Genomic DNA, 27,923 nt, shown 5'->3' on the forward strand with positions numbered 1-27,923 from the left:
CTGTGGGCTTAATTACTGTCATGACAAACAACACCCCTCTCGTTATCCAAGCAGCAGCGCGGCTCCCCTCGCACACTCACAAACACACACCTCTGAAGGCATCGGCGCACACATTGCTGCATAGCTGTGCTTATGGCTGGTAATGAAAGCTGAGGCCACAGTCCCAGAATCCCAACGCTAATCACCATCCAACTCTCTGGACAGGAGAGGATGGAGAGATGGAGCCACGCATGGAGGGAGGGGCTTTTAAGAGACCGCGCCACATGAGCGAGTTCATGTCTGAGCATGCAGAAGCGATAAGAAGTAAGTATAAGAAGCCAGAGACATCTGTCTGTTTGCTGCTGTGTTGATGTGTGTTCTTTGTGCGCACAAAACCATCCTCACACAGTCCAGCTGCAGCTTTGACATCTCTGGAACTTTCCTGCTGTTCCTGCTCAGCGTTGGGGCTCGTAGACCCGATGAGACCGGTCCTGGTTTGGGTTAGTCTTTGTGCCGTAACCGCATGGCAGCTCCTGAACAGGACAGCTGTGCTGGCTCGTGTGTGTCACTGCAGCCAAAAGCCCGGGGGCGTGCACGCTGTGAGCACATTCGCCAAGTTGATATTTCAGCACACCGAGCTGAACAAAATTCAACTTGATCGTTTTCTGCTCATTCATTCCATGAAAATGAGTCACAAATGGAGGATAAATGCGAGATACTTCCCCATCGTTGCCTTCGGTGTTGAGCCCGTATCCAGTTCCGCTCTGTCTGTTCTGCTTTTAAAGGCCTGAAGCTTCAGGAATCACTGCTGTCTGTGATCATCTTTAAAGTGCCGCATAAACAGACGGACGTTTTCTGCCAGAATTCACAAATCAGGGATGTTTGTGTCCAAACAAAGGCGCTGAAACCACCAAAGAGAAGGTGCAATTGCTCACTTATGAGGGCTGCATTTACGCCCTCTGCTTGTAAAAGACATGCGTACATATAACGAGGATAACTCAGCAACTGTCAGCAACATTCAGAGTAAATATGAGTCAAAAATAGCATAATATGTGTGACCTCACAGCAGAAATGAACCTGAAAGGACTGTTTTTTTATGCCTGTACTTAAAATACTCTGGTTATCTCTCTACCAAACATTTAAGAAAAAAATGTTCTTCAACCTTCGATTATTTTCAGGAACAAAAACCACAAACTCAGAAATGTCCATCTATCTATTTCTAAACCTGCTGAATCAATCTTAAGGTCACAGGGTTGCTGGAGCCAATCCCAGCTACTGTTGGGAAAAGGCACGGTTCACCCTGGACAGATCCTCAGTCTGTTGCTGGCCCAGTAGAAACATGAGAGGTTGATGAGGAGGAATCCTTTGTGTAGCAAGACATTTTCTAAAGTTATAAAATGCATGACTCAAGTCCAAGTCACATGACTCCCTCCTTCCTCACCAACTACTAAAAAACTAGACAGGGTGGGATTATAAACACTAGATTTTAAAAGCAATTCGGACACCATGCTGGCTACTTTTTAGCTTTGAACAGCAAACATGACGTCCACCCAAAGTAAAAACTTAATAAATATGAACGTGTTACTAACCCACACATGGATGATTTATTTAAAAAAATAGATTCAAATGCATTATTTTTCACATGAAAAATTCTTCAAACCCAATGCATTGTGGTCTACATTCACCAGTCTAGTGAGCATCGATGTACACTGGTTTGTTGCAGAGACTTCTGGGAAACTTCTTGGGCACTAGATTTTGGAAATGGAGGTTCAGGCAGCTCTAAAAAGAAACAAACGCACAAAGTAGTGAGTAGTGAAGGAATTCAGACACAACCTAAGTCACATGACTGGAGTCTCTGCCTCTATGTCATTCTGTTTGTTTTCCTGTCAGTCACATCTTTATCCCAACAACTGGACTGAGAGGTGATCTGCAGCACCCGAGTGCTCGATAAGAAGCAGTTGAGGCAGATTTTTCCCACTCAGATGCGTTTTCAGCCGTAAACTTGGCTCTGCATACCACACCAGAAGGCTGGTCAACAAGCTCTCAACGTACAGTATGTTTTAGTTCTGCACATTTAAATGAGATGTCCTACTGCTCCAGAGCTGCAGGAAAATAAAATGCAGTAGTAAAGGTCACCCAAACGCTGGGGTTGACAGATGCACTGGAATGTGGCGAGTGTGAAATGAAGAGGATCATCCGAATGTGAACTGGTGACAGTTGTAAACAGAAATGAACACTTTGCTGCGTTTACGCACTGCACAAAAGGCGCGGGAGCTCCAGCTGGCTGCAGAAAATGGAGCATGTAAAAAGACGAGGCCGCCCAGAGAGCGGCGGGAAAACACTGAAGTCTACTTCCTTCTCCGCTGAGATGCGTATTCTTCCTGGCAGGGGGAGAAACTAGCTGCATTTTGTTGTGAACGCGCTCTTATCAAAGGTGAGCAGCTCCCAGAGTGAGTAAATAATTGAGCTTGGGGAGCCACCTTCAGCTGTGTTCTGTCTACTGTTGGTCCTCCACGTGGTTCTGGAGCTTTCAGAGGTGGTGGAATTAAAAAAAGGCCCAAACCACGATGCGTCTTTACCCGGTTTGGTTTTCTCCAAAGATTCCTCCATAGAAATCGATCACTGATCATTGAGCGAAATGACTTTTTTTAGGAGAAGCTGCAACATTTCGCTCCCACTCTCCAGGAAGTCATCTTCAGTTCTGTTGTAAACCTGTTGAAGAGCTGCTGCATGGGGACAGGAATGCCCATGTGGATCAGAACCACTTCAGTAAAACTGCAAAATGCAGCATTGACCTTGGAGGAGGATATGCACTCTGAGCGCTCCGGTTTGTTTGTTTGTTTGCAGGATTACTCAAAAAATTATGGAGCAATTTGCATAAAAATGTTATTAGAGGTGGGCCACAAGCCAACGCAGAAGTGATTAAATGCTGGTGTCGATCCAAATGTCGGATCTGTTTGCAGAAATGTTGGTATTCAGCTTTGGCTGACGCGTGCAGCAGCTGACTGCTCTTTCAGGAATAAATGACCTGACTTTGGAAAGCAGAGCTTTGCCATTAAGGCATGACTGATTCTGTCTTTTACATCCCTGATGTGATGGCTGACGGTAAACACTGTGCCGCTCCGTGGGTTTGATGCCATCTTTGCTTTCATAAATCAGATAAAAGTCTTTGGAACCCCTCGTTTGGACCTGAAGGTACCGCCCCCACGTCTACCAGAGAGGTTATTGTTTTTATCTCAAGAACAAAATGTCTTTTACGCTAAATCTGGCCTTCATTCAACTCTGACGCCAGACTTTTGTATATATTAGTATGTAAAGACTTCAAACACGTGATGTTGTTCTTTGGGTTTGACCAGAACCTTTGTGGGAAGAACTTGTCAGGAACTTGTCAGGAACCAGCCGGTGCCTCCTCTGAGGAAGGAGGTGCTGGGAACGGCTGCCTTTGTTTTACTGGATTCACGCGTTTTCTGTTCATGGATTTCTTTCAGCTCACTGTCCTTAATCTCTCTAAAAATGCTTTGGTTTGAATTTATTGGCTGTTCTGAAACGTCTAAAGGCGACTTAATGGTTTGTGGTTAATTTCATCGCTCGTCTTTTTTCAGCTGTTAGCTTTTTTTTTTTTTTTTTTACCTTTTGCAGCTATTTGTTTAAATCTGTTGATCCCCATTGCAAATGAAACATTAATTTAATTATAAAGGATTTAATCTTCCCGGGGTTTTCTGTGTTGTACAAACACGATTTTTAATATTTGCTGAGATATTTACATTTTTAGGTCACTCGTTGGATGGATTTTTTTTTCAGCTGCTCTGACTTTGTTCTTATTTTTATGCTTTGCAGAAGAAAAGCCTCGATTTATGCTGAATTAACTGATGAAATGAAATGTAGGGGGATCTAATTTGATGTTAAATTAAATTAGATCCCCCTACACATAAGTGTAGGTCTGGCCGTGAATATTACGTTTATTTGAGGCTGATAAAACATGTCTGCTTCACCTTAAATGTCAGGAATTTCAATTTTCCAATGTATTTGTTTGCAGGATAAGCCCCTTGAGATGTGTCATCTCGTTTTCATGGGGGTCCTCAACTTACAACAAAACAAGCAAATACCGACAGATACAGTTAAGCAAAGTTTATATATGTCAAAACAATAAAGAGCTTAAAATATACAAGGCAACGAGCATGAACACACACACACAGACACACGCACGCACGCACGCAGACACACACACACAGACACACACACACACACACACACACACACTAGCACAGACATTTATTGCACCTCTTAGCAGTTAGTTTACGGTGAAGGGAATAAAAAGCAGGAAAGAAATCAAATTCAATCAAAAATGAGTGTTGAAGATGTTCTAAACAGGCATTTTTAAATGCAAAGAATGAGGTTAAAGAACGAATAGATGGAGGAAGATTGTTCCAGTCAGAGGGTGCTTTGTAATAAAATGAATATTTTCTGATTTCTTTTTTGACTCTTGGAACAACAAAAAAGATTTGATCTGCATGATGTAAATTATAAGAAGACTGAAAAGGAGTTAGATATTGTTTGAGTTATTCTGGGTAACTGAGGTTAATACATTTGAAGATGTACAATAGCCAGTGAAGTTGACGTTGGGAGGAGAGGGGAAGCCAGGACAGTTGCTGATACATTAGACAGTGGTCAGTTCTAAACGGACAACGGAGAATAAACATACACAAACTGTTATAAACAACATTCAGTGGTCGGAGGTTAGTGAGACTGGGGTTTGATATATTATGTCATTATAATCTAAAGTCGGGATGATCAGTTGTGAGATAATTTTCTTCATGACTGAGAAACTTAAACAATGGATTGATAAAGTAATTTTAAACGATAAGAAATTGTATGGACAATGGACTGTATATAAGCACTAAATGAAAATGAGGAGTCAAGCCACAAACCAAGGTATTTGAATTGTTCTGTTCCTGAAATGGGTGACATGTCCATTTAAGTTAAATTTATTTCATTAGCAGCTACTAGGCGCAATCTTTTTTGAAACAACATGAAATGTTATTTAGATTTGTTGAGTATAAGCTTATTAGATTGTGACCACAATTGAACAGAATTAAAATCATGTTGAATTGAGTGCTGAATGTCAATAATATCAGATTTAGATGAGTAAATGACAGTATCATCAGCATAGAGTTGAATCTTGCTGTCAATGCATTTAGTTGGAAGGTCATTAATAAAAATTTTAAAAAAAAGGGGACCAAGTGAGGAACCTTGTGGAACGCCTTTGTCTACACTTACAAAGTTGGAATAGAAAGTTGGAATAGCTGCCTTTAAAAAGCACACACTGCTGACTATAATGAATTTTTCACTTTCCAAATAAATCTTCACACATCTGAGCCGGTAAATGGATTTAAACCGAGAAAAGTAGAAATATGTATGAAAAAGGAGAGCAGATATGAATGGCTTATGAATCTTAACAGTCTTGTGATTTTTTTTGTACATTTTTAAAACACACATATGAAACATTTATTATTTGGGAGACATAAGAGAAATGGGTGGGAGGATTTTTGGGCTGATGAAAAGGTGTTTGAGAGCGAGGTGCCACGGCGCCACGCCGCTGGCTGCTCACCACATGACGCAGGAGAGGAGTGTCAGTTTTGGATCGGACTGCACGTTCTGGTCTGTCGGTGACTTGCAGTTGTCGCATTGTTGTCTGCAGCTGTTCAGTGTATGTTTGTAGTTTGTGTTTGTTAAAAACATTTGTGCATTTCTCACCATCAATGGTAAAAATAACTTAATTGAGACGTTTGGTGGATCTGCAGCCGTTCCGTCTGTAAAGGAACGTCTGCCGGTCTTGAGCCAGCACACCACACCAACACACACTCACAAAGACACACAATTTTCAGTGTGAAGTCAGTCCAGCATCAGTGTGTGTCTGTGTGCAGTTTAATGAGGAGGCAGAGGACAGACTGGTTTACAAAGAAAACGTACAAATCCTATTAGTTTGCTGCTGTGTGTGTGTGTGGGTGTGTGTGTGTGTGTGGGTGTGGGTGTGTGTGTGTGAGAGAGAGAGGTCATGGTGGGATGCGTGTGTGTAGTAGTACATATGAGTCCCACTCTGTCCACAGCAAACAGCGACTTCTCATTAAAGCTTTCTGCACGGCTGCTAGCGAACACCGAGTCCTGGAACCTGGATAATCCACTCCACAACACACACACACACACACACACACAACAAACACACACATGCAGACGCACACTGAAGCTCTTTCCAACCCGCCGACTTCCAGATTTTCTATCAACTCAACGCTCACCTGCAGATAGAAGAAATACATCTAGAGAATGAGGGAAGGAGGAGAGCCGGACCCTGACGGTCTGAGGAGAGAGGAGGAGACAAACAGGAGGAGCAGCCGGGGGAGTGGGTGTATTTGTCAGATTAATCCTCTCCTATTAGCGGCTCCTCTGTGTGCTGTAAGGATTAGCTTGTTGTTTGAGCGGCAGCGGGTCGGGGGCCCTCCCAGCGGCCCGGCGGGGAGCCTCTTACCCCGGGCTCAGCGACCTCCCGCCCCCCCTCCATCCCTACGCTCGTTTTAGACGTGCATGACCATTCAGGTGATGTGGTGCAAGAGCGTTGCCCCTGGCAACGGCTCACAGGCCCCTCCCCTTTAATTAACCTCTTGGCAAGGCTGTGAAAAACCCCACACAGGAGTCAGGAGATAACTCAGGCATTGATATGCGAGATAGAAGCCCATATCAGACGGAGGCTGCTGCTCATAATTCATGGCACACACAGCGTCTCACACTCAGTGAAAGACAGCTTTGTGCAGGATTCTGGATTTACCATTCGGGTCACACAGGCAGAGATAAAAACACACTGAGGCGAACACGGGTCAGCGGTGCAGCCCGCGCTCGCCATGCAGAGCACACACAAACACACGCTCTGGGTTCAGCACCAGCCAACGCGCCGAGCGTCCAGCGTCAGACTCACACTGGCCTGCTGGGAAGACGGACGGAACCCAGGTCGGAACTTCCTGCTCTGCTGGCGCTAGCCCCGCCTTTCTTGGGAGGTGCCTGCTCCTGCTCCCCATGTGACTTCAGAAGCTTCGGGGGAGGAGGGCGGAGTTTGTGACGAGCTGCAAACGGCGGAGAGGCGGCTCGGCCTTCACATCGCATCACATCAGGCGCCTTTGTTTTGGGGCAACAATCGCATCAAAATCGGAACGTGTGCGTTTTGTGCAGCAAAGACAAAGAGGGGTCGGGGGACATGTTTGTGTGTGTTTGCATGCAGGGAAGTGCTGTCCAGGGGGGGCATTTTCTTCTGCTCCACTTATAGCAGTCACACACCAGCACAGTCCTATACGGTCCACTTCCTGTCCATTTTCTGTTGACCTCTGACCCCTGATGGCTGACATCCTGAGGCTTGTGTGTCTGTGTGTGTTCATGTGTGTGCTTTTTTGTTTCCTTTTGCAAAATTACACAATAGAAAGGTTTACAAATTTATAAATATAGGCAGTAATTTACATAAATGGTTTGAACATTTTCAAAAAGGTCCAGAGATTTCTCCTCTGATTAGTTTGGAGATACGTTTTTTTTGTAAAATCATAGAATAATATAAATAAAAAATAATAATTTGACTTTATTTATCCCCCAATGGGGAAATTCTTTCTGCGCATTTGACCCATCCCCTGGGGGGAGCAGTGAGCTGCATACTAGCCGCGCAGAGCAGGAATGGATCCGCCAACCCTTCGGTTGTTGGACGACCTGCTCTACCGCCTGAGCTTAACTGCTGACATGGATGAACACATTTGTAATCTAAACCTCACGTTTTATTTATTATTCATTTTTAGTAGTAAAGTTATTTGAACATAAGATGAAGGCCTATGTTTGATCCCCAGTGGGGGGGGTATTGATAAAGATGAGGTGATTCTGGTTCTGGTACCAAAGATCTTCTCTAAGGGGAGTGAGGGAGTGAGGGCGCTGACATTAACGGTCAGAATAATCTGTCCATCAGGGTTTCCCGTAGTAGTTTATTATGTCGTGTTTTGTTTCTTTCCTTTGTAAATTGGTAAATGCGTTTTATATTGCATTTCTTTTTTTTTCTTCTTTTTTTATGTTTAGGCAGAATATTTCAGGACTACAGATGGAAATTAGCTGTAATGCTACAATCTGGTGGAAGCTTCTTTGCTTTTTAAGCTTAATATATTTGTTCACTATCCGGATAGATTAATAAACTAAAATTAAATAAATATTTAAAAATGAATTCAAATTAATTTAAACCAAAATGTGTGGTTTGAAAATCATCAATCTTCATTGTTTGGAACATTTTCAGAGCTTTTTTTTAATGACTGTGGTTCTTCTGCTTCAGGTTCTAACTTCTAATATTGTTTAGATACTTTAACTCGATGACTAGAGGACTCGTAAGCTGTAGGTCGTCTGCCTGCTGACTGAGCTGATCAGAACAAACAAGGGTGTCACTAAAATACAGTTTCTCTGTCATAAGTATTTAAAGCAATATTTCTGTTGGTTTGATGACAAAATCAATGAAGTGCAGCGTTCTACGGTTCATCATGTTTACACACACAGAGGTCACCGCACACGACAAAACTCTCCTCACCAGGTTTTCTCGTGAACGTCTTTAACTGACCTGCTGCTCGTCTGTCAGCATTGGGATCCAAACGACAATGTTTACGAGGATCAATGAACGTCATGACTGGAGATTCTCACTCTGGTCAATATTCATGAGGCTAAACATGTTGGCCAGCTAGCTTTGTTTTCCTTTATTGAAGCTAAAATTCTGTTTTTAATGGGAAATGCACGTGAATTTAGTGTCAGTTAGTAACCTGAAGGACAATCATTTCAACAGAATGTGGAAACATGAACTGTGGATGAATGATATAAAAGTGACTATGAAGTTGTTCCAGAAAAAGTACCTGAATGTTTCAAAGACCATTTGAAGGTTTCAGGTTAAAAACTGAGACTGACTCAGCAGTTTTTCCAGACTTGTCTTCTGTTTCCTGAGCGTCCAGCGTCTGGGTACAGGATCCCAGTCGGCCTGTCGTATTCCCAGCTGCTCTGCTGTTGGTTTTTCCTTCTTTTCTGCCTCTGCGACCTCCTAATTTACCCTGAGGGAGAAGAAAGTTTCATCTCCGCTTATTGAACTTCATTTGCACACGGCGCCGTGGGTGTGTGTGTGTGTTTTGTGCCTGCTCAAAGACAAGGAGACGCAGCCATGCGCTAAATTGTCCTTGTCATCCGCGTGTCACCAGCAGAGGCGATAACCTTAACGAGGACTGTGTGTCATTTTCCTTCCTGTACTTGGGGGCGGGGCTCTCCGAGGGGGCTCCTCGCTCGGCGGCCTGTTCCTGACGCCGGAACGACCTAACAGTTGCCGTCCCTCGGCGCAGTGGGGAGGTGCTTCGGGAAGCTGGGGGGCTTGCGCTGCAGTGGTCCGACTGCCTTGCTCGTGGGGTCCAGTGGGTTTGGCTTCTGTCTGTCTGGGGGGGGGGGGGGGGGGGGTTGGTGTTTCCACTGTTTCCAGCTGAAACTCCTTCACATCCAGTCGCCTCCTTTGATGCTCGCTCCGATTCTTGGGGTCTCCTTCGTAAAAGGACCCTCGGCCTGCATTTGCATGGGTGGGAGCCAATAAGACAGGGAGGGGGGCCAACTGGGAGAGAGGAGGAGAATCTCATTTCCATACGTAACAAGGCCTTTCTGCAGGCAGACCCACAAAAACCCAGGGAGGATTTATTTATGGATGGTTTTGTCAGAGATCTTTTGCAACCATTGAAGTCGGTCCAGGAAGCCAATTATGCGCTGGATTGCAGGAGTGCGAGACACATTTCTCTTTATTTTATTCTCTCTTTTCAGCTCCCAATGTGGACACCCACCCGTATAGAGAGAGAGGGGGGGTCAGCTGATGAGCTGCCGAACCGAACCGAGGTTATGCTCAATCCGGCGTAATCAACTTCTCCTCCGTGTCTCATTTTTGCTGCAATCAAAGCGGTTGCTTTCATCCTCCCGTGCTGGGCTCCGGGCCCGCAGCTCCGGGCCGATAACCGCCGCCGTCCTCGCTTCCTCCGCCTTTACTGTAAATGTCAAAAGAGAAAATAGACAAAAGTCTGCAGAACCCCGGTGAGTGCAGATTGGCTTCACATCAGGAGAACGGCGCAGGATTTTCTTTTTTTTTTATCAGTACAAGCGAAGGAGGAGAGGGGAGGGGGGAAAAAATAAAGCCATCTTATATTCTCCAAGACTGTGTTTTCTTTATGCCTTTTTTAATCTGTGATGCAAAAGAATTAAAGCGTAGAGCCGAGCTGTTATCTGCAGCACACAGCGCAGAGAGGAGAGGCACAGAGCCGGCGAGGGGCTGAATAATGAATCAAACCCTCTCACAAAGCTTTTACATTTCCTATACTTCACCTTAAATATTGAGAAGCCCAAACGCAGCCGCCGCTCTCTCCAGGCAAACAGGAAACTGTATGGAGGAACAGGAAACTCCTCCCCATCACAGTCCCCCGTACGCCCTGCCTCACCCACCAGCATGCAGCCTCAGGGGGATGTCTGTGTCCATGGGGGGGGGAATGAATGAATGGACGCGACACTCGCTGCAACCCCCACATTCCACGAAAAAAAAAACGCTTTTCTTTTAACAGAACACAGAAGAACTTCAGAGGCTTTTCTCCAAATTATTCATGTTCTTATGGAGGCTTCCCATTTTTTTAGTAGAGAGTCCTTCCAGATGAAGACTGGGATTTAAGAATCAGGACTTCTCCATCAAATCACAGAGGAGACAGAACAGGACTTTAATTCTAGACAAGTCCATCCAGAGAAGAGACACGGATTCTGAGTCCAGATGTTCCCCAAGACTGTAAGAACTACAGCAGAAAAACACAAATCATCAAAATGGAAATGTCAATGGGGTTTACCATTAGATTCAACTTCAAATCCATCCATCCATCCATCCATCCCTCTGGGGGCACCAGTCTAAGTAAAGATGTCTGGACCTCCCTGTCTTTTCTGCCACCTCCTGCAGCTCCTCTTGGGGGACCTCGAGTGTCCCTAGGACAGAGACAAAGTCTCTCCAGGATGTCCTGGGTCTTCCCCGGGGCATCTGTTACGCCCCCTTCTGAGTCTAGGGGTAGGGGGCATAACATAAAAGTAAATTGTTTTGGCTACCGAATTTAAATCAACAAAAACACCAAACGAATGTCTCCATACAAAATATAACTACCGTAAATTCCGGGTTATAAAGCGCACCCGATTACAAGCCGCACCTATTTTAACGTGCTTAAATATTTTTGTACATACACAAGCCGCATCAGTATACAAGCCGCTGCCTCGACAAAGCGCGTCCTGACTACCAGAGTGTGCATGGCTCATTACGACACTGTGGGCAGGTACTGGCCTTGTCTCAAGCTCATGTATCTAATTACACCCACATCTGAAACAGCATGGACCTCTATTCTGTTCACAAGTTCCTCAGTTATGGTTTTTTTTATTTTTTTTATTTTTTATTTTTTTAACTTATTGACAAACTAGGTATCATACATAAAATTACTAACAGTAACCATATAATCAACATTACATCCCTCAGTTATGATGAGGAAATTTACATCCGCGATCCCCCATTTCCCATGAGTCTTAGGGGCTAAAGGCGGGGCCAACGCCCGGCTCGCCACACTGTTGTTCGTGTTTAAGAATGAGCAAGGAGCAGCAGTGCATGGAGGGGTGAACGGGAAAAGCTCTCCTTCCACTTGTGTCGCGGCAGCATTGTGGTACTAACGGGGCTGGTTAAAAAACATCAGTAAAATAGCGTGCGCCTCAGCGCGATACGCGCGCCTCAGCGCGGCGCGTTCGTCAGAAGCTTTCACAACAAACACTTGTTGCTCCCCGGACGCCTCTGCGCTCCGCGCTCGCCAAGCGGGCTCCTTGTCTCCCCTTCCTGTCCGAAAAGCTCACATGGTGGCTGTGAGCTTTTCAATGCAAAATTCCGCTCAGTCAGAAACCGTAAAAACGACCAAATGGATTTGTGTTTCCAGTCGTGTCCCGACAAAATAAAGGCTGATGTTATTCCCACATATTTACGTGCAGCCAGCCGAGTCACTATGACTCAGAGGTAAATACACTTCTGAGCATGCGCTGTTCTCTCCGTCACGCAGCTGACCGGCATTTCCATTTACTGATGGGGGATTTTTTCACGCTGCTTTTAACGATTGCTTTTAACTTGAAAGCTTTATCATATTGTAGCGGCGATCACGTGCACATTGGGTCTAATGGCACCAAAGGATTCTGGGATGTGGCCGGGCATGCGTGTTTCTTTTTGTTGAACCATGACTGAAGTGTCTAAGACCCGAAGTGACCTCCATGCTGTTTGGCTGCTCAGAGGTCTGTTGAAAAAATGATTTGTGCTTGGTGGTGGATGGCGCATACAAAACCATTCACCGAGCCCGAATGTACGTACATGGCGGCCGCCAATCAAATCCATAAATTAGCCGCATCACAGAATAAGCCGCAGGGCTGTGAGCGCAGGAAAAAAGTAGCGGCTTGTAGTCCGGAAATTACGGTACTTATTTACAAATATATAAACAATAATAACTAAAAGTGAAGCAAAAATAACAAACAACCCCCCCCCCCCCAACTAAAACATGTCATCTTACCTGTAAATGAAAGAAAAGGCAAATCAGTGACAAAACACGAACCGACTAACACAAACAGGAGAAGACAAGTACTAAAGAAAATGGCAGTTCACCCACAGCTACACATAACACAACTACAAACCACAAGACTAAACAGAGTGGGCACAAAACCACAAAAAACTACAAAACACCAAAACACAACACTAAAGTGCAACACACAACAAAACAGGTGAAGTCCAAAAATCAAATGGAGAAGAGAGCCACGCTGCAGTGGAGACTGTTGCTGCAAGGCTTTTCTCCCAGACTGGAGGTCCAAGTGGTGCTTAAAGGCTGCCTCCGTCAGGTTGGGTCCAAATGGAGGCCACACCCTTTCCAGCACACCTGAAAACACACACAAAGATCCACAAAAAACACCAGTCCCACTCTGATTCAAATCAAATACACACAACAGAACTAAATAAAACCAAATACAGCCACAGCAGTAACAGCATCCGCCCAGTGGGACACGGCCGGAACACCTCGGTGTGCAGGAGGCCGAGCAGCTCAGCTACCTCCTGTGGATGTGGAGGAGCAGCAGTTCTACTTGGAGCTACCAGGAGAAGCGGGGCCGCACTCTGGAGGCTGTGGGAAGAGGTTGGGGCTCTTCTCACAGGTCCCTGGTTGGAACTCTTACCTCCTTGCAGGACCGCTCAAAAGGGGCCGGTGCGTTGTGGTTTGGGTAGAAGTCGCCAGTTTGCCTTTTGGGACTTACTCTTGTCACTGTTGGCACTGAACGGGATGTATGAGTCCTTCCCTGAACAATATCCACATTTCAAATGTTATCAGAATCCAGCTCTTGTAGCAGAAGAGTGTTGGAGAGTCTGCAGGTTTTTTCTGTGCCGTGGGGGGCCAACACCATTCTAATTGTTAGCATCAGCCGCTGTCAGTCTCTGCTGTGCTGTTTGCATGTATTTAAATGTCAAGTGGGGGCGCTGCAGCCACAATAAAACCACAGGATGTGTCTTTTGTTCTTCACAAGTCCAACATTAACTTCATGGCAGACAAAAAGTCCTGCAGATTTAATTCCAGCCTTAAAGCCTCTTTTAGACAGATGCACTCTGTGACTCTAACGGGCGATTTTCTGTGAAAAACCGTGAATTTTATGGGGCTGCCTGGTTGAATAATGGTTGATAACGGTTCAAGGAGATAAGGACTAAAGCGGCCGCTGTTTAACATATGGCTAGGTGCTAATGGAGCCCTCCAGACACTCCTGTCTGCATTGTTAACTGCCAGCAGTGAACTTCCAGCCACGGAAGCTGCGGCAGCGAGAGACTTCACAGCTTCCCAAAGACGATAATCTGATGTTAATTATCACGGGGTGCCAATAAATCCCTCACAATCATGTCATAAACATGAAGGGGCCCTTCATGCATCATTATGGCTTTGCAAAGACGGGCCCTTCGCCGCGACTCCCACTGCTTTGCATAAAAGTCCCTTCATTATCCCGCCCCATCATTTCCCTCACATGACAGCCTCGGCTTCCCGCGCATTCACCGATGTCAGGCGGCAGCTGATTGAAGTGGCGCTTCACGCGGCGCTCCTTAAAGCTGCGATAAGGTTGGCAGGAGCACAGAGGACCGCGGTAATTACAGACTTTCCTGCTCTTCATTATCATCCATTACTTAATTGGTGCATTTAGACACGTTTTACAGAGCGATTAACACAAGCCACGTTCAGATGGACTGGTCATCTGCTTCCTCTGCTGTCCAGCTCTGTATCCCAGCATGCATTGCCAGTTTTGCCCAATGCAGACTTTCAGTGACGTTGGTCTTGTCATGGCTGAAGAACTTTATTTGAAATTTTTTCACGGCGTCGTTGTTGCAGCAGATGCTCTCAGATGTGACGACACAGAAGACGTCCCTATGATTCTTGAAACCTGTTGCAGTGATGGAGCTGAGCTGAAGGAAGAAGCCAATCCTGCATTTGATCACATTTCTATGCTGCTGACCTTTTCCAGACTTTTGATTCAGCATAATCTGAAAGCAAACCACCAGCCTTTTCTCTCATTTTTCACCCTTTTTAATTGATTTCAATTGGCAGCACTTGATCCAAGGCTTTTTTTTTATGAAACTGCAGTGAAATATAGATAAACTTTCAAAGGCAGTTTCAAAGAACATGTTTTTTTTTTAATGAAAGATGCCAGTCTGAAGGCTATGAGATAAAAAAAATATTAAGATTAAAGCATAAATATTCAAATATATTCATGAGAACTTTAAACAGGCTCTTCTGTTGTGTCTTTATGTCTTTGCTTCTCTTTCGTTGCTTGTGGTCAGAATTCAGTCGAATGAGACTTTTCCATCCCTCACATTCCAGCATAGAACCCCCAACCTCCCAGTCAGTTCTAGCCAATGAAAGCAGCTGAGGATCTGAGCATGCTCCGTGTGTTCCTGTGCGTCTCCTGCTTCACTCACAATCTGGACGTCAGAACGCTCACCCACGAAAACTACAGATCAGCGTGTTCTAGAACTGCTCTGGGTCGGTTCCTGTAACCAGACGTGTATTTATGCTGTTGGTTTGTCAGTTTTTCTTTGATGGACTGATCCGATAAAGGATGAGAAGTTTTTTTGTTGTAATGCTGCCGTTGTTCCGAGGACTACAGCCAAGTCGTGTGTCAGCCCTGAGCCTGCAGGAGGATCAGGGTGGTGGTGGTGGGGGGGCATCTTTGACTCTGCTTTACATTCAGGATGTGCCGTTGTGGAGAATTGACTGTGAGCGTCTGGGGTTGCAGCCTCAGATTGAGTCTTTTGTTGTCCGTCATTAAGAGAATTCCGCTCGGACGCAGCTGATCTTCAGGAAAGCGCGTCGGTTTGGCGGGAAGTGCTGCCAACGTTCTCTCTTTCGTGGTGAAGCCTGATTCTCTGCGAGCGTCGGGGATAAACAGAGGCGTAATGAGGCCGCTGCTGCGCTGACAGGACGTCACTGTGATTTACCGTTTGGGCCTTCAGCGCCAACGCGGCGCGAGCACGATACTGCACGGAAAAAAGTTGAAACGAAAGTGCACGGCCCTTCGCCGTGGGTCCAAACTTTCCGCTTCATTGGAGAGAAGAGCGGCTCTTTGTCTGAGGGGAGCGTCTGCCACATTGCATTCGGAGTGTAAGGCCCCCCCCAGGGCGGCATTAGATTCAGCCGGTATCACCCAGCCAAGTACACATGCCGTACAGTGCAGCTTCCATCCACTTAAGATAAGAGATTTCTTTATCCTGCTTATCTGGCTGCAGATAAAACACAGGAGTGGAAATGAGACGTGGCGACAAAGCGCATCCTTAAACACAGAGCCGCTTCTTCATTTCCGGTATCGGCGGCACATATAGAGCGTGAAATGCTGGCAACTTGAGGCCGTGGAGTTTGTGTGATCGCATAATCTGTGTGTAAAAACCTTCATCCTGGACAAAAGTAACGTGTCCAAATGAGGGACGGGAAGGTTGCAGAGGGACAAACCTGAATCCCATTTTCCACATGGCTTCACCTGTCCTCAGAGGGGAACAGGACTCTCTGCTGCTTATGGGGCTGTGTAAAAAAAAACAAAATCTGATCACATGAAAGACAACCTCATCCGCTGACTGCAGCTCTGCTTGACCCTTTTCATGGTTTGGATTCTTCCGTCAGGTTAGTCTGTCTGCATTCACACTGCAGTGAACCGCACCAGAGTTCACTTGAACTGAAACCATGGCTGTGTCCAAATTCCCACTAAAAACTATATAGTGCAGCACTATGTGGTGCCCTGGATTTTAAAAGCAATTCATCATATGACATCATCGATTTCACAAAATAAAATCTAATTGATATGAGCGTTTTGTTATGATTATTTATGAGTCCACTGTCTTCCCAAGATAAAAACGGCTAAAACTGTTCCAACGCAATGCATTATGGTCTATATTCACCGATCTAGTGAGCATCCATGCACACTGGTTTTTGGCAGAGACATTTGGGAAATTTCCATGGCTCTGGATTTTGGAATTGTAGATTCAGACCGAACTAGAAAATGCAGAATGTGCTCTAGAGTGAGTGTGGAAGGAATTTGGAGACACACCAATCGTTTTTAGGCGGTTGTCCTGTCTGGTTGGTTTAAACCTCAGCAAAAGAAAACAAAACCTTGATGGAAGATCCCCTGTGATGTGTCAACTGTTAAGAAAAGGAAAAAATCTGTTTCTGGTTCAAAGTTCCACTAAAGCACAACGCTCTGTCCAAACAGCGTCTCCTATTTAAAGTTAACATCCTCTTAGTCGTGTTAAAGACAGCAATCATATTTTGACCCTTTAACTTTGATCAAGGAGTTTACATTTCATAGCCTAAAGAAATGCTGCTCCTGTCATTGATGTCTCTCCTCAGCAGTGATTTTCCTGCAGTCATCATCGTCTCTGTTTTGAATGAAGAGTTTACGGCGTGAAGTCACAGAGCGCCGCCCGAAGCTGCTCCATCATTTCTGTCTGTTCCCCGGTTTATGTGCTGAAGCCCTCAGTGAGCACAGGCTCAGTTTCATGTTCAAGCTGTGTGCAGACGACAACAACAACCACGTCTTGTTTGTCTGAGTTGTAGTATTTCCTTTCCCCTCCGCTGCACTCGAATGCCTCACGCTTCTGCTGTCAGTTTGTGTTTTTTTCTGACGGAGGCAGACAGACCGCCTTCATTGCTGGTCAGATGAATCCCGTAGCCGCCTCCTGCTTTCCAATCGCCCCCTTCTCCTGACAAGACACCTTTTTAACTCACCTCAATCATTGCAGCTCAAAATCAAACAAATGAGAAGTAAAGACCCGCTCCGATGATAAAGATGGTGTTTTAGGGGTTTTACCGTGTTCTTGTAGATTTTTTCTAATGATGGAGGAAATATATAAGAAAATATAGATTGAAAATATAGATTATATAGATATAAATATAGAAAATATAGATTGCAACTACATTTCTGGGTATTTATTTATTTTTATTGTAAATCAGGATCGTATTAGTGACTATAAAATCTGCTGGGTTGACCTCAAGCTTCCTGCTCCGCTCCATTCTGACGATCCGTGAAGATCCATAAACGTCTTTGTTTTCCTCGTCTGAAAACAACATAAAACCACTGAAATGACTAACTGAGGTTTTTGACGGATTCATTTCAATAGGCACGCTAATTTAACTAAAGACAGAGACGCATTCAAAAACAGTGTGACCATTCTGACTGGTTGAATAAATACATGCTAGGGTAGTAAAACAAAAAAAAGACAGTAAAGTACAAGCCTTAAATCATCAAAGTCTTTATTAAACATTTTATTTTGAAAGGCACAAGATTACTAACTGAAACTTTACTGAAGCCTCTGAAGTTCAGCGACGGACTGAACATCCCACAGAAGGTGCAGACTCGTTCAGTCGGATCCGCACTGATACAGATCTCTCACTTCACAGTCCATTTATTAGAATAATTAAAAACATTAATAGATGTAAATTGCATGAATTGAAGTGTGAAGTCATTTTCACAGCAGCGTGTGGAAAAACAGACCAGCTCGCATCAGAGGCAACTCTGAGCTTCAGCTTCTTCAACCGCAGAGAAAGTGTCGACACGGCAGAGCAACAGCGATTCCAATCTGCAGAGCAACTTTCCAGAGATTAGACATGTCCCTTCAGGAGACTCTTTTCACACATTTGCATACATGGCAACATGTTTGGACGCACGTTTCTCTTTGAGGAGCTTTGTCGGGCGATCTTTTTCTTCTTCTGCTCCAACCATGGTCATATTTGACTCAGAAATTGTATAAAAGAATGAACATTTATTTCTGGTCATTTAGAGAGCAAATAAAAGAACAAACAAATGCGTGTGCGCGTGTGTGCACGTGAGCACGCGCTGAAACAGGGTTTCTCCATGAATCCATGCAGCATCTCAGGGAGCTGCGACTCATGTTCCTTCTGACCGTCCTGCAGCAGAATACGCCCTCCAAAACAGTGAGGTGTTTGCGTTATCAGGACCCGCAGCAGCTTCGCGGTGCTGATCCATCCCATAAGTCACCGGGGCTACTGCTGCCTATTGATCTGGCAGCCCTCCCTGTCACACTCTCATCGCCTGCCAGCTCTTTCCCACAGATGGCCCGAAAGCATGAGACGGGGAATAAAAAACGGAGAAAATAACGCCAACAATAAACCACCCTTCCTCTCCCTCGTCTTCCTCCACGCTTCCATCAATCCGCCCGTCTTTAGGCCTGCGATTCTAACAGTTCCTCTCAGAAGTGTACATTTTTAGGCAGGTTGGAGAGTTGGTGTTGTTAGGAGACGAGCTGTCAGCCCCGGTGATGCCGTGCCAGTCTGAGCACGAGGGCTGCATCCTTTATGTCCTCGGATGTCAGATTTTTCCTGCAGAAGTTTTTGGGAAACTTGAGAAACTGAATCAGAAAATAAAAACACTAGTTTCACTTCAAAGACAGGCAGATACGTCTGCACCACAGACCCACAGTGATGGGCTCCTGTTCAAAGTAAGGAACCTGCAGAAGAACGTGGAGGGGGGGTCGGACTTTAGGCCTCTCATCTCCCCTGAAGACGCAGCCGCTCCTCCACACGACCCGGAAACCCGCAGCACCGGTACGGGTCAACCCGCACTGAGGCTTCATTCCCCAGCACGCTCTGAGCACGTAGCTCTGATGACGCACAAACTCCCATCATCAAACCAAAAAACTCCAAATCAGACTGATGGACTGAAGGCCGGGTCCTTCGTCCCGCAGGTAGGCCGGAAGTTAACGGCTGTGAACGTCTAGCCTTTAGATAATTCCAGCCGTTACACTGGCGGATGTCCTGTCGCCAAGCAACCGTGACACCCGGACAGAGACGAGCAGTGAACCAGTGAACCAGGCGTGGATCCAACATTTTCCTGGCTTATTTGATCCAACTTTTAATCTGGGAGGCGTAATTATTTCCAACTCCGGGACCCGCGTCACAGTCCGCCATTGTTGTCGGAAAATCTTGGGGTTTGGCCGCAATGCATCTTGGGATATGGACAGCATAGAAGGAAACACCGGACCAATCCTTGAAATCGAGGGACGGAGAAGCCCGCATTCGCTGGCCGCATTTGAAGGAGTCGTGGAATTTGGACAGCACTTGTCGTGGCGCCGTTACGTAAGCAGCCCAGGTAGAACGCAGCCCTCAAGTTCAGACACATCCTTTGTGTTCCATTTGTATGAAAAGCACTTTACAAATACAGTTTGATCCGATCTCACACACACACACACTCCAGCGTTTGCGTGGCTGGCAGCTGCTGACCTTTAACCCTGCTGTGCAAGCAGGGAGGGGGCCTTCAGGGGGAGGGGGCTCTCTGTGCAGGTCAGCGGGAGCCTGCAGCAGCGTCTCCTCTGGGGGGGGGGTCAGCTGTGTCACTGCGGTGTTCCAGGGAGGAGGAGAGTCCAGTTCATCAGGAACGTCATCGCTGTGATGCTTCCAGCTGCACTGAAGGCTTTGAAGAACTCTGAGGAGGATTTCACGTCGTTATCTTGGCGGTCATCTACACGCGTGGTCACACTTGATGTGCCTCCTGCAGCTGTTTTCTTTCCAGCAGACGACAGTCTTTAGAAAATTCAATCTAGCTTTGCACCATGTGGTGAAGGACCCCCCCCCAGGTATAATCGATCACTCCTCCAGATGCTTAAATGAGGTTTTTTTCTGATCAATATGAAAAAACCCAAAGAGGTTTGCGTGAGTGCAGCTGCAGCAGGACCTCGCTGCTTTCCTCTCCCAGGATGTGTCTTTGCTCAAAGAGCAATGTTCTGAATCTTCTTCTGTTTGGATTTCAAAATAAAAGCCAGGCTGGGACATGTTTCCCATCACGAGATGATTTTACACCAAGCTGGAGCTGGGTGTGCAGCAGTCTGTCAGCCCAGCTTGTTGTTTTTTTACCTTCTTGGCACACAGAACAAGTGAACTTTGATGTTAGCAGGTCTGGTCCCTCTTCCTGCCCGCTGGGCGTGGAAGCTGCAGGGGGGAAGAACAAAGAGGAGCAGCTCAGACACAGAAATGCCCGTAGAGGTGAGCCGCGAGCGAGGAGCAGGAAGGCCCACAGATAAAAGAGGCTCGGACCGAGGAGCGATGAAGAACCTCTGCAGCAGTCGCCGCTTTCAGGTTCCGTCCAAGTGCAGTTTGGTGCTTAAATTGACATCATAATGTTTGTTTATGTTCTCGACTGCACAAACAGTCCAGCAAAGGAGTGATGAGGATTTTGAGGAGCTGCTGTTCTGTGATGTCACAGAGCTAATCCAACACGATGCATTCACAGCACCTCAGAATATATTCATTCATTCATTCATTGAGAGATACGGACTGATGACCAACTTCCGGTTGGGTGGACGCTGGCATGATTGTTGCCGCTGCTCACCGGTAACTCCTCGTCACCTAACTTAAATTTTCTGGATTTTTGGACTGCAAGTTTTGAGGCAAGATATCACGCATGTTAAAGTGACACTTGGATTGTGTTGTCGTGCCCTGACAAACAAAATAACAAACTTAATTCAAGTCCGACTGCCTCCTCCTAACCGCGGCCTCCTCCCCCTCTCGGAGCCCCCTGTCTGACACTTCAGCGTCTGGCCTCCTACAACCACCTACAACCACCAGATATGTGGTCAACCAACCTGCTCATCTGGTCAGCTCTCACCTGGATTCTCCTCTGGCTCTCCCATCATCCAGTGGCTGGGATTATCCGGTATTCATCATTTGAACTCCTTCGGCTTCGCCTCCACATCCCCGCTCCCCCGCCCCCGCTGAACACCTGCACGGATCCTCTGCTCCCACCGCGCCGGAGATACATTCACCGTGGTTCACGTCGGCACTTCAACAAGGACTCATCTGAACCCATCCGCTCCTTCTGGTCATCCACTCGTCGTCATCATCAAAACTCAGGACGCACCGTGGACCACAGCGTTCTGGCTAACCTGGTTAGACCGGCAGCCACGGATGGTGCCGCCGCTCATCTCAACACCGCTACAGTCAACTTCGGTCTCATTAACATCCGCTCACTTTCGAGCAAGAGTCATCTGATGCAGGACTTAATTTCTAACCGTAAGTTTGACTTTCTCTGTTTAACGGAAACCTGGCAGCATCCAAATGACTTCTCACAACTTAACGATTCCACCCCTCCCGGCTTTGTTTACATCTGCAAACCACGTTGCACTGGTCGCGGGGGAGGTCTCGCGATATTACACCACGAGAAGTGGAAAGTCCTGCCGGTTGAGATTCCGTCCTTCAGATCCATGGAATGCATTGCCTGCATGCTTCCTGGCCCCACCCCAACTGTTCTGGCTGTGGTTTATCGCCCTCCCAAGACAAACTCTGACTTTTTAAATGAACTTGGAACTCTTCTCTCCCACCTCTCATCCCTCTCACCCAATGTCATAATGATGGGTGATTTTAATGTTCACTTTGACAATAGCCTTCTTCCTTTCACCAGAGACTTCAGCTCATGTTTAGACAGCCTTAACTTCACCCAGCACGTCAGTTCTCCTACCCACTCTAAAGGACATATCTTAGATTTAGTTTGCTGCTCTGGATTAACCCCAACTAACTGCTCTGCTGATGAAATTCCTGTAACCGATCATTTTCTTGTGTCATTTAACATCTCCATCACTCTATCTGTCACTAAACCCTCCCGTCTCATGTCTTTTCGTAATGTTAAAAATATCAATGTGAACGCACTTTCCTCACTCATACGTGATATTCCAATCCCTAACACACCAAACCCTGATGAACTCGTCTCCTCTTACAACAACCTTCTTTCGGACTCTCTCAACCATCTCGCTCCTGTCAAAACTCGCCCTGTCTCCTTTTCCAAATCTGCTCCCTGGTTCACCCCAGAGCTCCGTTACATGAAAGCCAAAGGTCGCCAGCTTGAGCGACTCTATAAAAGAACTGGCTTAACCGTTCACAAAGAAACCTATACATCACATATCACTCAGTATAAGGACCTGGTTTCTACCACAAAAACAAACTATTTTTCTGAACTCATCTCCACAAACAAAGGCAACTCAAAAACTCTCTTCTCTCTGATGAACACTATTTTCAACCCCCCTGACTCTCTCCCTCCCCATTTCTTTTCCATTGAAACCTGTAACTCCCTCATGTTGTTCTTTAACAAGAAAATTCAAGTCATCCATCAACAGCTTAGCTCTTCTCTCCTCCCTCCCATCCCTGACTCTTTTCCCCTCAATCATATGTTTTCCTCCTTTCAACTGCCTGACCACGAGGAAATTTCCTCTCTCATCCTTAAATCCAAACCGACCACCTGTTCTCTTGATCCCCTCCCAACATCTTTAGTTATAGCCTGCCTCCCCACTCTCCTTCCGCTCATTGCTGCCATTATTCACTCCTCACTCTCATCTGGTACTGTCCCATCACTTTTTAAAACGGCAGCTGTTAAACCCATCCTGAAAAAACCCGGTTCAGATCCCAACGTATTCAATAATCTCCGTCCAATTTCCAACCTTCCCTTCATTTCCAAAATTCTAGAGAAAATAGTCGCCTCTCAACTCTATGATCACCTGAAACATAATAATCTTCTGGAACCTTTTCAGTCTGGCTTCCGCCCCTCCCACAGCACTGAGACTGCTCTGCTCAAGATCACCAATGATCTTCTCATTGCAGCTGATTCTGGCCTCCTCACCATCCTCATCCTCCTTGACCTGAGTGCAGCCTTTGATACCATTTCACATTCCATCCTCCTCCAAAGGCTCTCCTCCCTTGGTATCACGTCCATCCCCCTCCGTTGGTTTCAATCCTACCTCGCTGACCGCACCCAATTCATTCATCTTAAATCATTTAAATCTCAGCCTTCCTCTGTCTCTTCTGGTGTCCCCCAAGGTTCTGTCCTTGGTCCTCTTCTTTTCATTACTTATCTTCTTCCCCTTGGCAATATCTTCCGTAAATTTAATGTTAATTTTCACTGTTTTGCGGATGACACCCAGCTCTATGTATCCAGTAAACCTGACTCCTCTCTTCCACCCTCCTCTCTCCACTCCTGTCTATCTGAAATAAAAAACTGGTTCACCTTAAACCTTCTCAAACTCAATAGCGATAAAACTGAGCTACTTCTAGTAGGTTCCAAATCCACCCTCTCCAAAGCCACAAGTCTAACTCTTTCCATTGATTCATCCTCTGTCTCCCCCTCCCCTCAGGTAAAGAGTCTGGGTGTCATCCTAGATAGCACCTTATCTTTTCAGTCCCACATCAATAACATTACTCGGTCAGCCCATTTCCATCTACGCAACATTAATCGTCTACGCCCCTCCCTCACTGTCCCCTCTGCTTCTATCCTGGTTCACAGTCTGGTCACTTCCCGTTTAGATTATTGTAATTCTCTCCTCTTTGGTCTCCCACAAAAAACCCTCAATAAGCTTCAACTGGTCCAGAACTCAGCTGCCCGCATCATCTCCAGAACCCCCTCCTTCAGTCACATCACTCCAATTCTCCACCAGCTGCACTGGCTCCCCATAACCTCCAGGATCCAATTCAAACTCCTCCTGTTCACCTTTAAGGCCCTCCATAACCTGGCTCCTCCTTATCTCTCCGACCTCCTTCATCTCAAAACCCCCTCTCGTTATCTTCGATCCTCCTCCTCTGTTCAGCTCTCTGTCCCTCCCGACCGACTCGTCACAATGGGAAGCAGAGCCTTCAGCTGCTCTGCTCCCAAACTCTGGAATTCCCTCCCTCCTGACCTCCGTAACATAGACTCTCTGCCTACTTTCAGGTCTAAACTCAAAACCCATCTGTTCATTTCTGCCTTCCCATCCTGATTCACTTTTTATTTTTTTCTACTATTTTTATTGTGCTTTTAATGTCTATTTTTAACCTCTGTTTTGTAAAGTGTCCTTGGGTTTCTTGAAAGGCGCTTTAAATAAAATGGATTATTATTATTATTATTATTATTATTCATTCATTCATTTATTCATTCATTCATTCATTCATCTTCTTCCGTTTGTTCCCATTCGGGGTCACGGGGCTGCCAGAGCCTATCCTGGCCACTTTCGGAAGAAGGCGTGGGACACCCTGTATGTGTGTGTGTATATATATATAAATATATATATATATATATATATATATATATATATATATATATATATATCCAAATCTCCACAACCTAAAAATAATTCCACCTTGAAGCCCCAAAAATAACTGATTAAGATCCATGCGACCCCCCCCCCCCCCCCCCCCCCTGGCAGAGTCTTAGGCTCCCCTTCAGTTCTGCCTGACTTCATTTTTAGATTTCATGGTGATAAAATAGTGAAACAACGTGAAGCTTGATCAATTTCTTTTGTTTAAAAACAATTTTTGAAGTAATTTATGCATATTTTACATTAGGAGTAACCCTTGTTCTATCCTAGACACTTTAACATTGGGAGTTGGGTCATCTAGACCCACTAGACAGTGCTCTGAACCTTTTTTCTTCAATGATTTGTGATCTTCACTGGTGTCCATGGATTACATGAAATCTTTCCACCTTTATCCACCTTTGTCATGGTAGGGAGAACACGTTAATGGAAGGGGGGGTCATAGGATAGACAACAGATTTTCTCAGTCGTTGGTCTCGCTGCAGCTTGGATGTAAAAGTCTGCAGTCAGTTCAGGACACGGCGGGAATGCCAAAATAAAAGACATAAATATTTTAGGAAATTGACATTTCTTCTTATGTTCTTCTTGTGAAAAGTCGAGTTCATGAATCGCAGACCGTTAAAAGGAGAAAAAAGGAGAAAAACCTGAAGTTATCTGAAGAGGAGGTCACACCAGAGCTGGAAGAGGCTTACAATCTTTCCTTAGAATCTTTCCTTCGTTTTCCCCACGGCTGCTCCAGAAAACTGCCACACAAGGCAAGATGGCGTCTTCAGAGAGGTGCAGCTTCAGAGACGCTGAGCCTCTTTGCCGCTGCACCAGTTTCTCCTCCTCCCGTCCAGCCGGTGAAGCCGGTTCCATCCAGAAAGCATCAGCGAGCTGCAGCCTCAATTCTCCCCGATAGAATTAGTTCTCATTTAGGACTTTTTGACAATAAAGTGGAAAAATACATAGAATACAAGATGATTTCTCTTGTTATGAGTGAAAAAATTCCTCCAATAGAAAACCTTTATTTCTTAATAAGATTTATTCAAATAAGTTTTGATGTACTGATATTTTATGACAAAATTTAATCTTGAATTTAGCTATAAACACTCCAATTAAGCTGTTTTGCACTGGTAATTGGAAATAAAAAAAATGATGAATTGTTTAAACATTAATATTTTTAATGAAGTTATATTTTTGTACATATGTACAAACATGGTGATACTTTTCCCACAAAATACCTTTTTTAATGCTACAGTCCAACTATCCTTATTTACAGAACGATTAATTAAACAAGACTAGAATTACACATTTTTAGGAGTTGTCAAAATGATAAGTAAATTATTATTTAAATTATTATTAAAAAAAATATTATTAAAATATGTTTCAAAATAGAAAAAAAACTTTACAGGTAAATTGACTGACATGTTTTTTTAATATTCATTGTTTTATGATAAGTTGTTACATCTTACTAAAACTTTATAAAATTTTGTCTTTTTTCCAACGATATTCAAACTAGAAACTACTATACAAAATTAAAAGTGTTGCATTGTGATCTCCCTGTAGGAGAAACTTGATTATCTGATTTCAGTAAATTAGATCAAGGCTTAGGTTGTGTTTCTTTCTGTTTTTATGTCATTTGCTGCTTTTAGTTGGTTGCTTATCAGATTAGGGAGAGTATCTACAATTGTGCTTCTTTTTTTCACTAACTGCACTCCTTTGTTTTGTCAAAGTGGGTAAAAAAGTGTTCGTGAATCGGTGGTAAACCTGTGGACGGCGTCCGCGTCACACATGGTTTGGTGCGGCCGCTGTTGGCGTCAGCATCAATGTGTCGGCGGCAGCGGTGAGCCGTGAGAGGAGAACACGAGACGGCTTCAGTCAGCCGTAGGTAGACTCCTCCCGCTGGATCAAACAGGAAGCTGCTGACAGTCGTCAAGCCGGCGAGCATGCGGCTCGGATCCACTGAAAGACAGAAACCATCAGCGAGGAAACATGAAAACGGGCCACTGACAAACGGAAAAACACACTGATGTTGATGTGTTGAGCAGAGATGAAAGGTTTCTGTAGACCGACGTGTTTCTTTGTTGACGGCCGACAAATGTCTTACAGCAGGAAAACAGGAGAGCAGCGGAGCTAATCATAGCTCTGCACTCACTCTGATATCATGGACTGAAGAGCAGCATTGATGTGATGGACGGGTTGATAGACTTTTATTAAAACTGCCTTAAAACCAACTTCTCCATCACCCATCATCACACCAGAACACCAGAATGAACTATTTAATAAAATAACAAACACAACAAAAAAATACATACACTAGAAGAAACTAGTGTTTATAACCTTAACCCTTTGAAAAGGCGAACACAAGAACTCCTCTGTGTTGGTGGAGCACCTCAGAGAGCGCCTGTGGCTGAGCGTGGTCCTCCTTTAATGATGTGTGTGTGTGTGTGTGTGTGTGGGGGGGGGGGGGGGTAGTGTCCATGATAGATCAGAACCAGCATCCTCTGCTGTGTTCTGTCTCCAAAGGGTCCAGCTTTAGGGTCGTGACCTTCCACAGCAAATGGTAGAACCCTGGGAACCTCCGACTGGTAAAACATCTGCTGAAGTTTGTGATAAATGCTAAATGATTCCATCGTCTACAGGAAGTGGCTTTGGCTTTGGCTTTGGAGGAAGTATCCCTAGACTTTGGAGGAAGTGGGAAAATGTCTTTCTGTACTTTGAACTCCGAATTTTAGTGACAAGGACAAATCGTTTTCAGTTTCTGGAAACTCTGCCCCATTGACAGTACATGAGAACTGGAGTGAGTGAATGTCAGATTCAGATTCAGAATCCCTTTATCGTTATATTTACAGCTTTTACACTGACATACGAAATGTGTTCCAGTACAACCCGAACAAACAGTTGAGAGGTGACTGAGGCTGCGACTTCTTGGGATGACATCATCCATGGAAAATGGTTCACTTTCGGCTCCAACCAAAGGAAGTCGATTCAGTCGACAGTTTTTTTTTGCGATACAGATGCCGCCATGTAGGATCCAGATGTTGCCAGTAAGCAGTGATTGGTCCGAGTCGGTCTGAGTCAACGTTTCTATGGAAGCCACTTTGGCAAATCAAGAGAGAGCTTGTTGGAAGGCCACACCCCTAACAGTTTTTATTTAACCTTTATTTACCCAGGAAATGTCCCATTGAGATGAAGAATCTCTTTTTCAAGGGACTCCTGGCTTGAAAATCTAAACGAAACCTGTCAATCAAATGTTTTTAATGCT

The 27,923-nt window shown here is 45.1% G+C and overlaps 1 protein-coding gene across 4 annotated transcripts in view; it reads left to right on the plus strand.

Moving 5' to 3' along the window:
* The window catches only part of LOC101174755 (protocadherin-1), a 158,207-nt gene that overhangs the window by 115,460 nt on the left and 14,824 nt on the right, over positions 1-27,923 (plus strand). For 2 of the 4 annotated variants that reach the window (XM_011480596.4, XM_078954441.1), the window contains exon 5: positions 205-303. The exons of the other annotated variants lie outside the window; for them this stretch is intronic. In XM_011480596.4, the coding sequence (XP_011478898.1) occupies positions 205-303 (99 nt within the window). The remainder of the gene's footprint in view (positions 1-204; positions 304-27,923) is intronic. 4 annotated transcript variants of the gene reach the window in all.

This window comes from Oryzias latipes, chromosome 10 (genome assembly GCF_053564925.1).
Source record: "Oryzias latipes strain Hd-rR chromosome 10, Olatipes_Hd-rR_3.1".
Taxonomy (NCBI): domain Eukaryota; kingdom Metazoa; phylum Chordata; class Actinopteri; order Beloniformes; family Adrianichthyidae; genus Oryzias; species Oryzias latipes.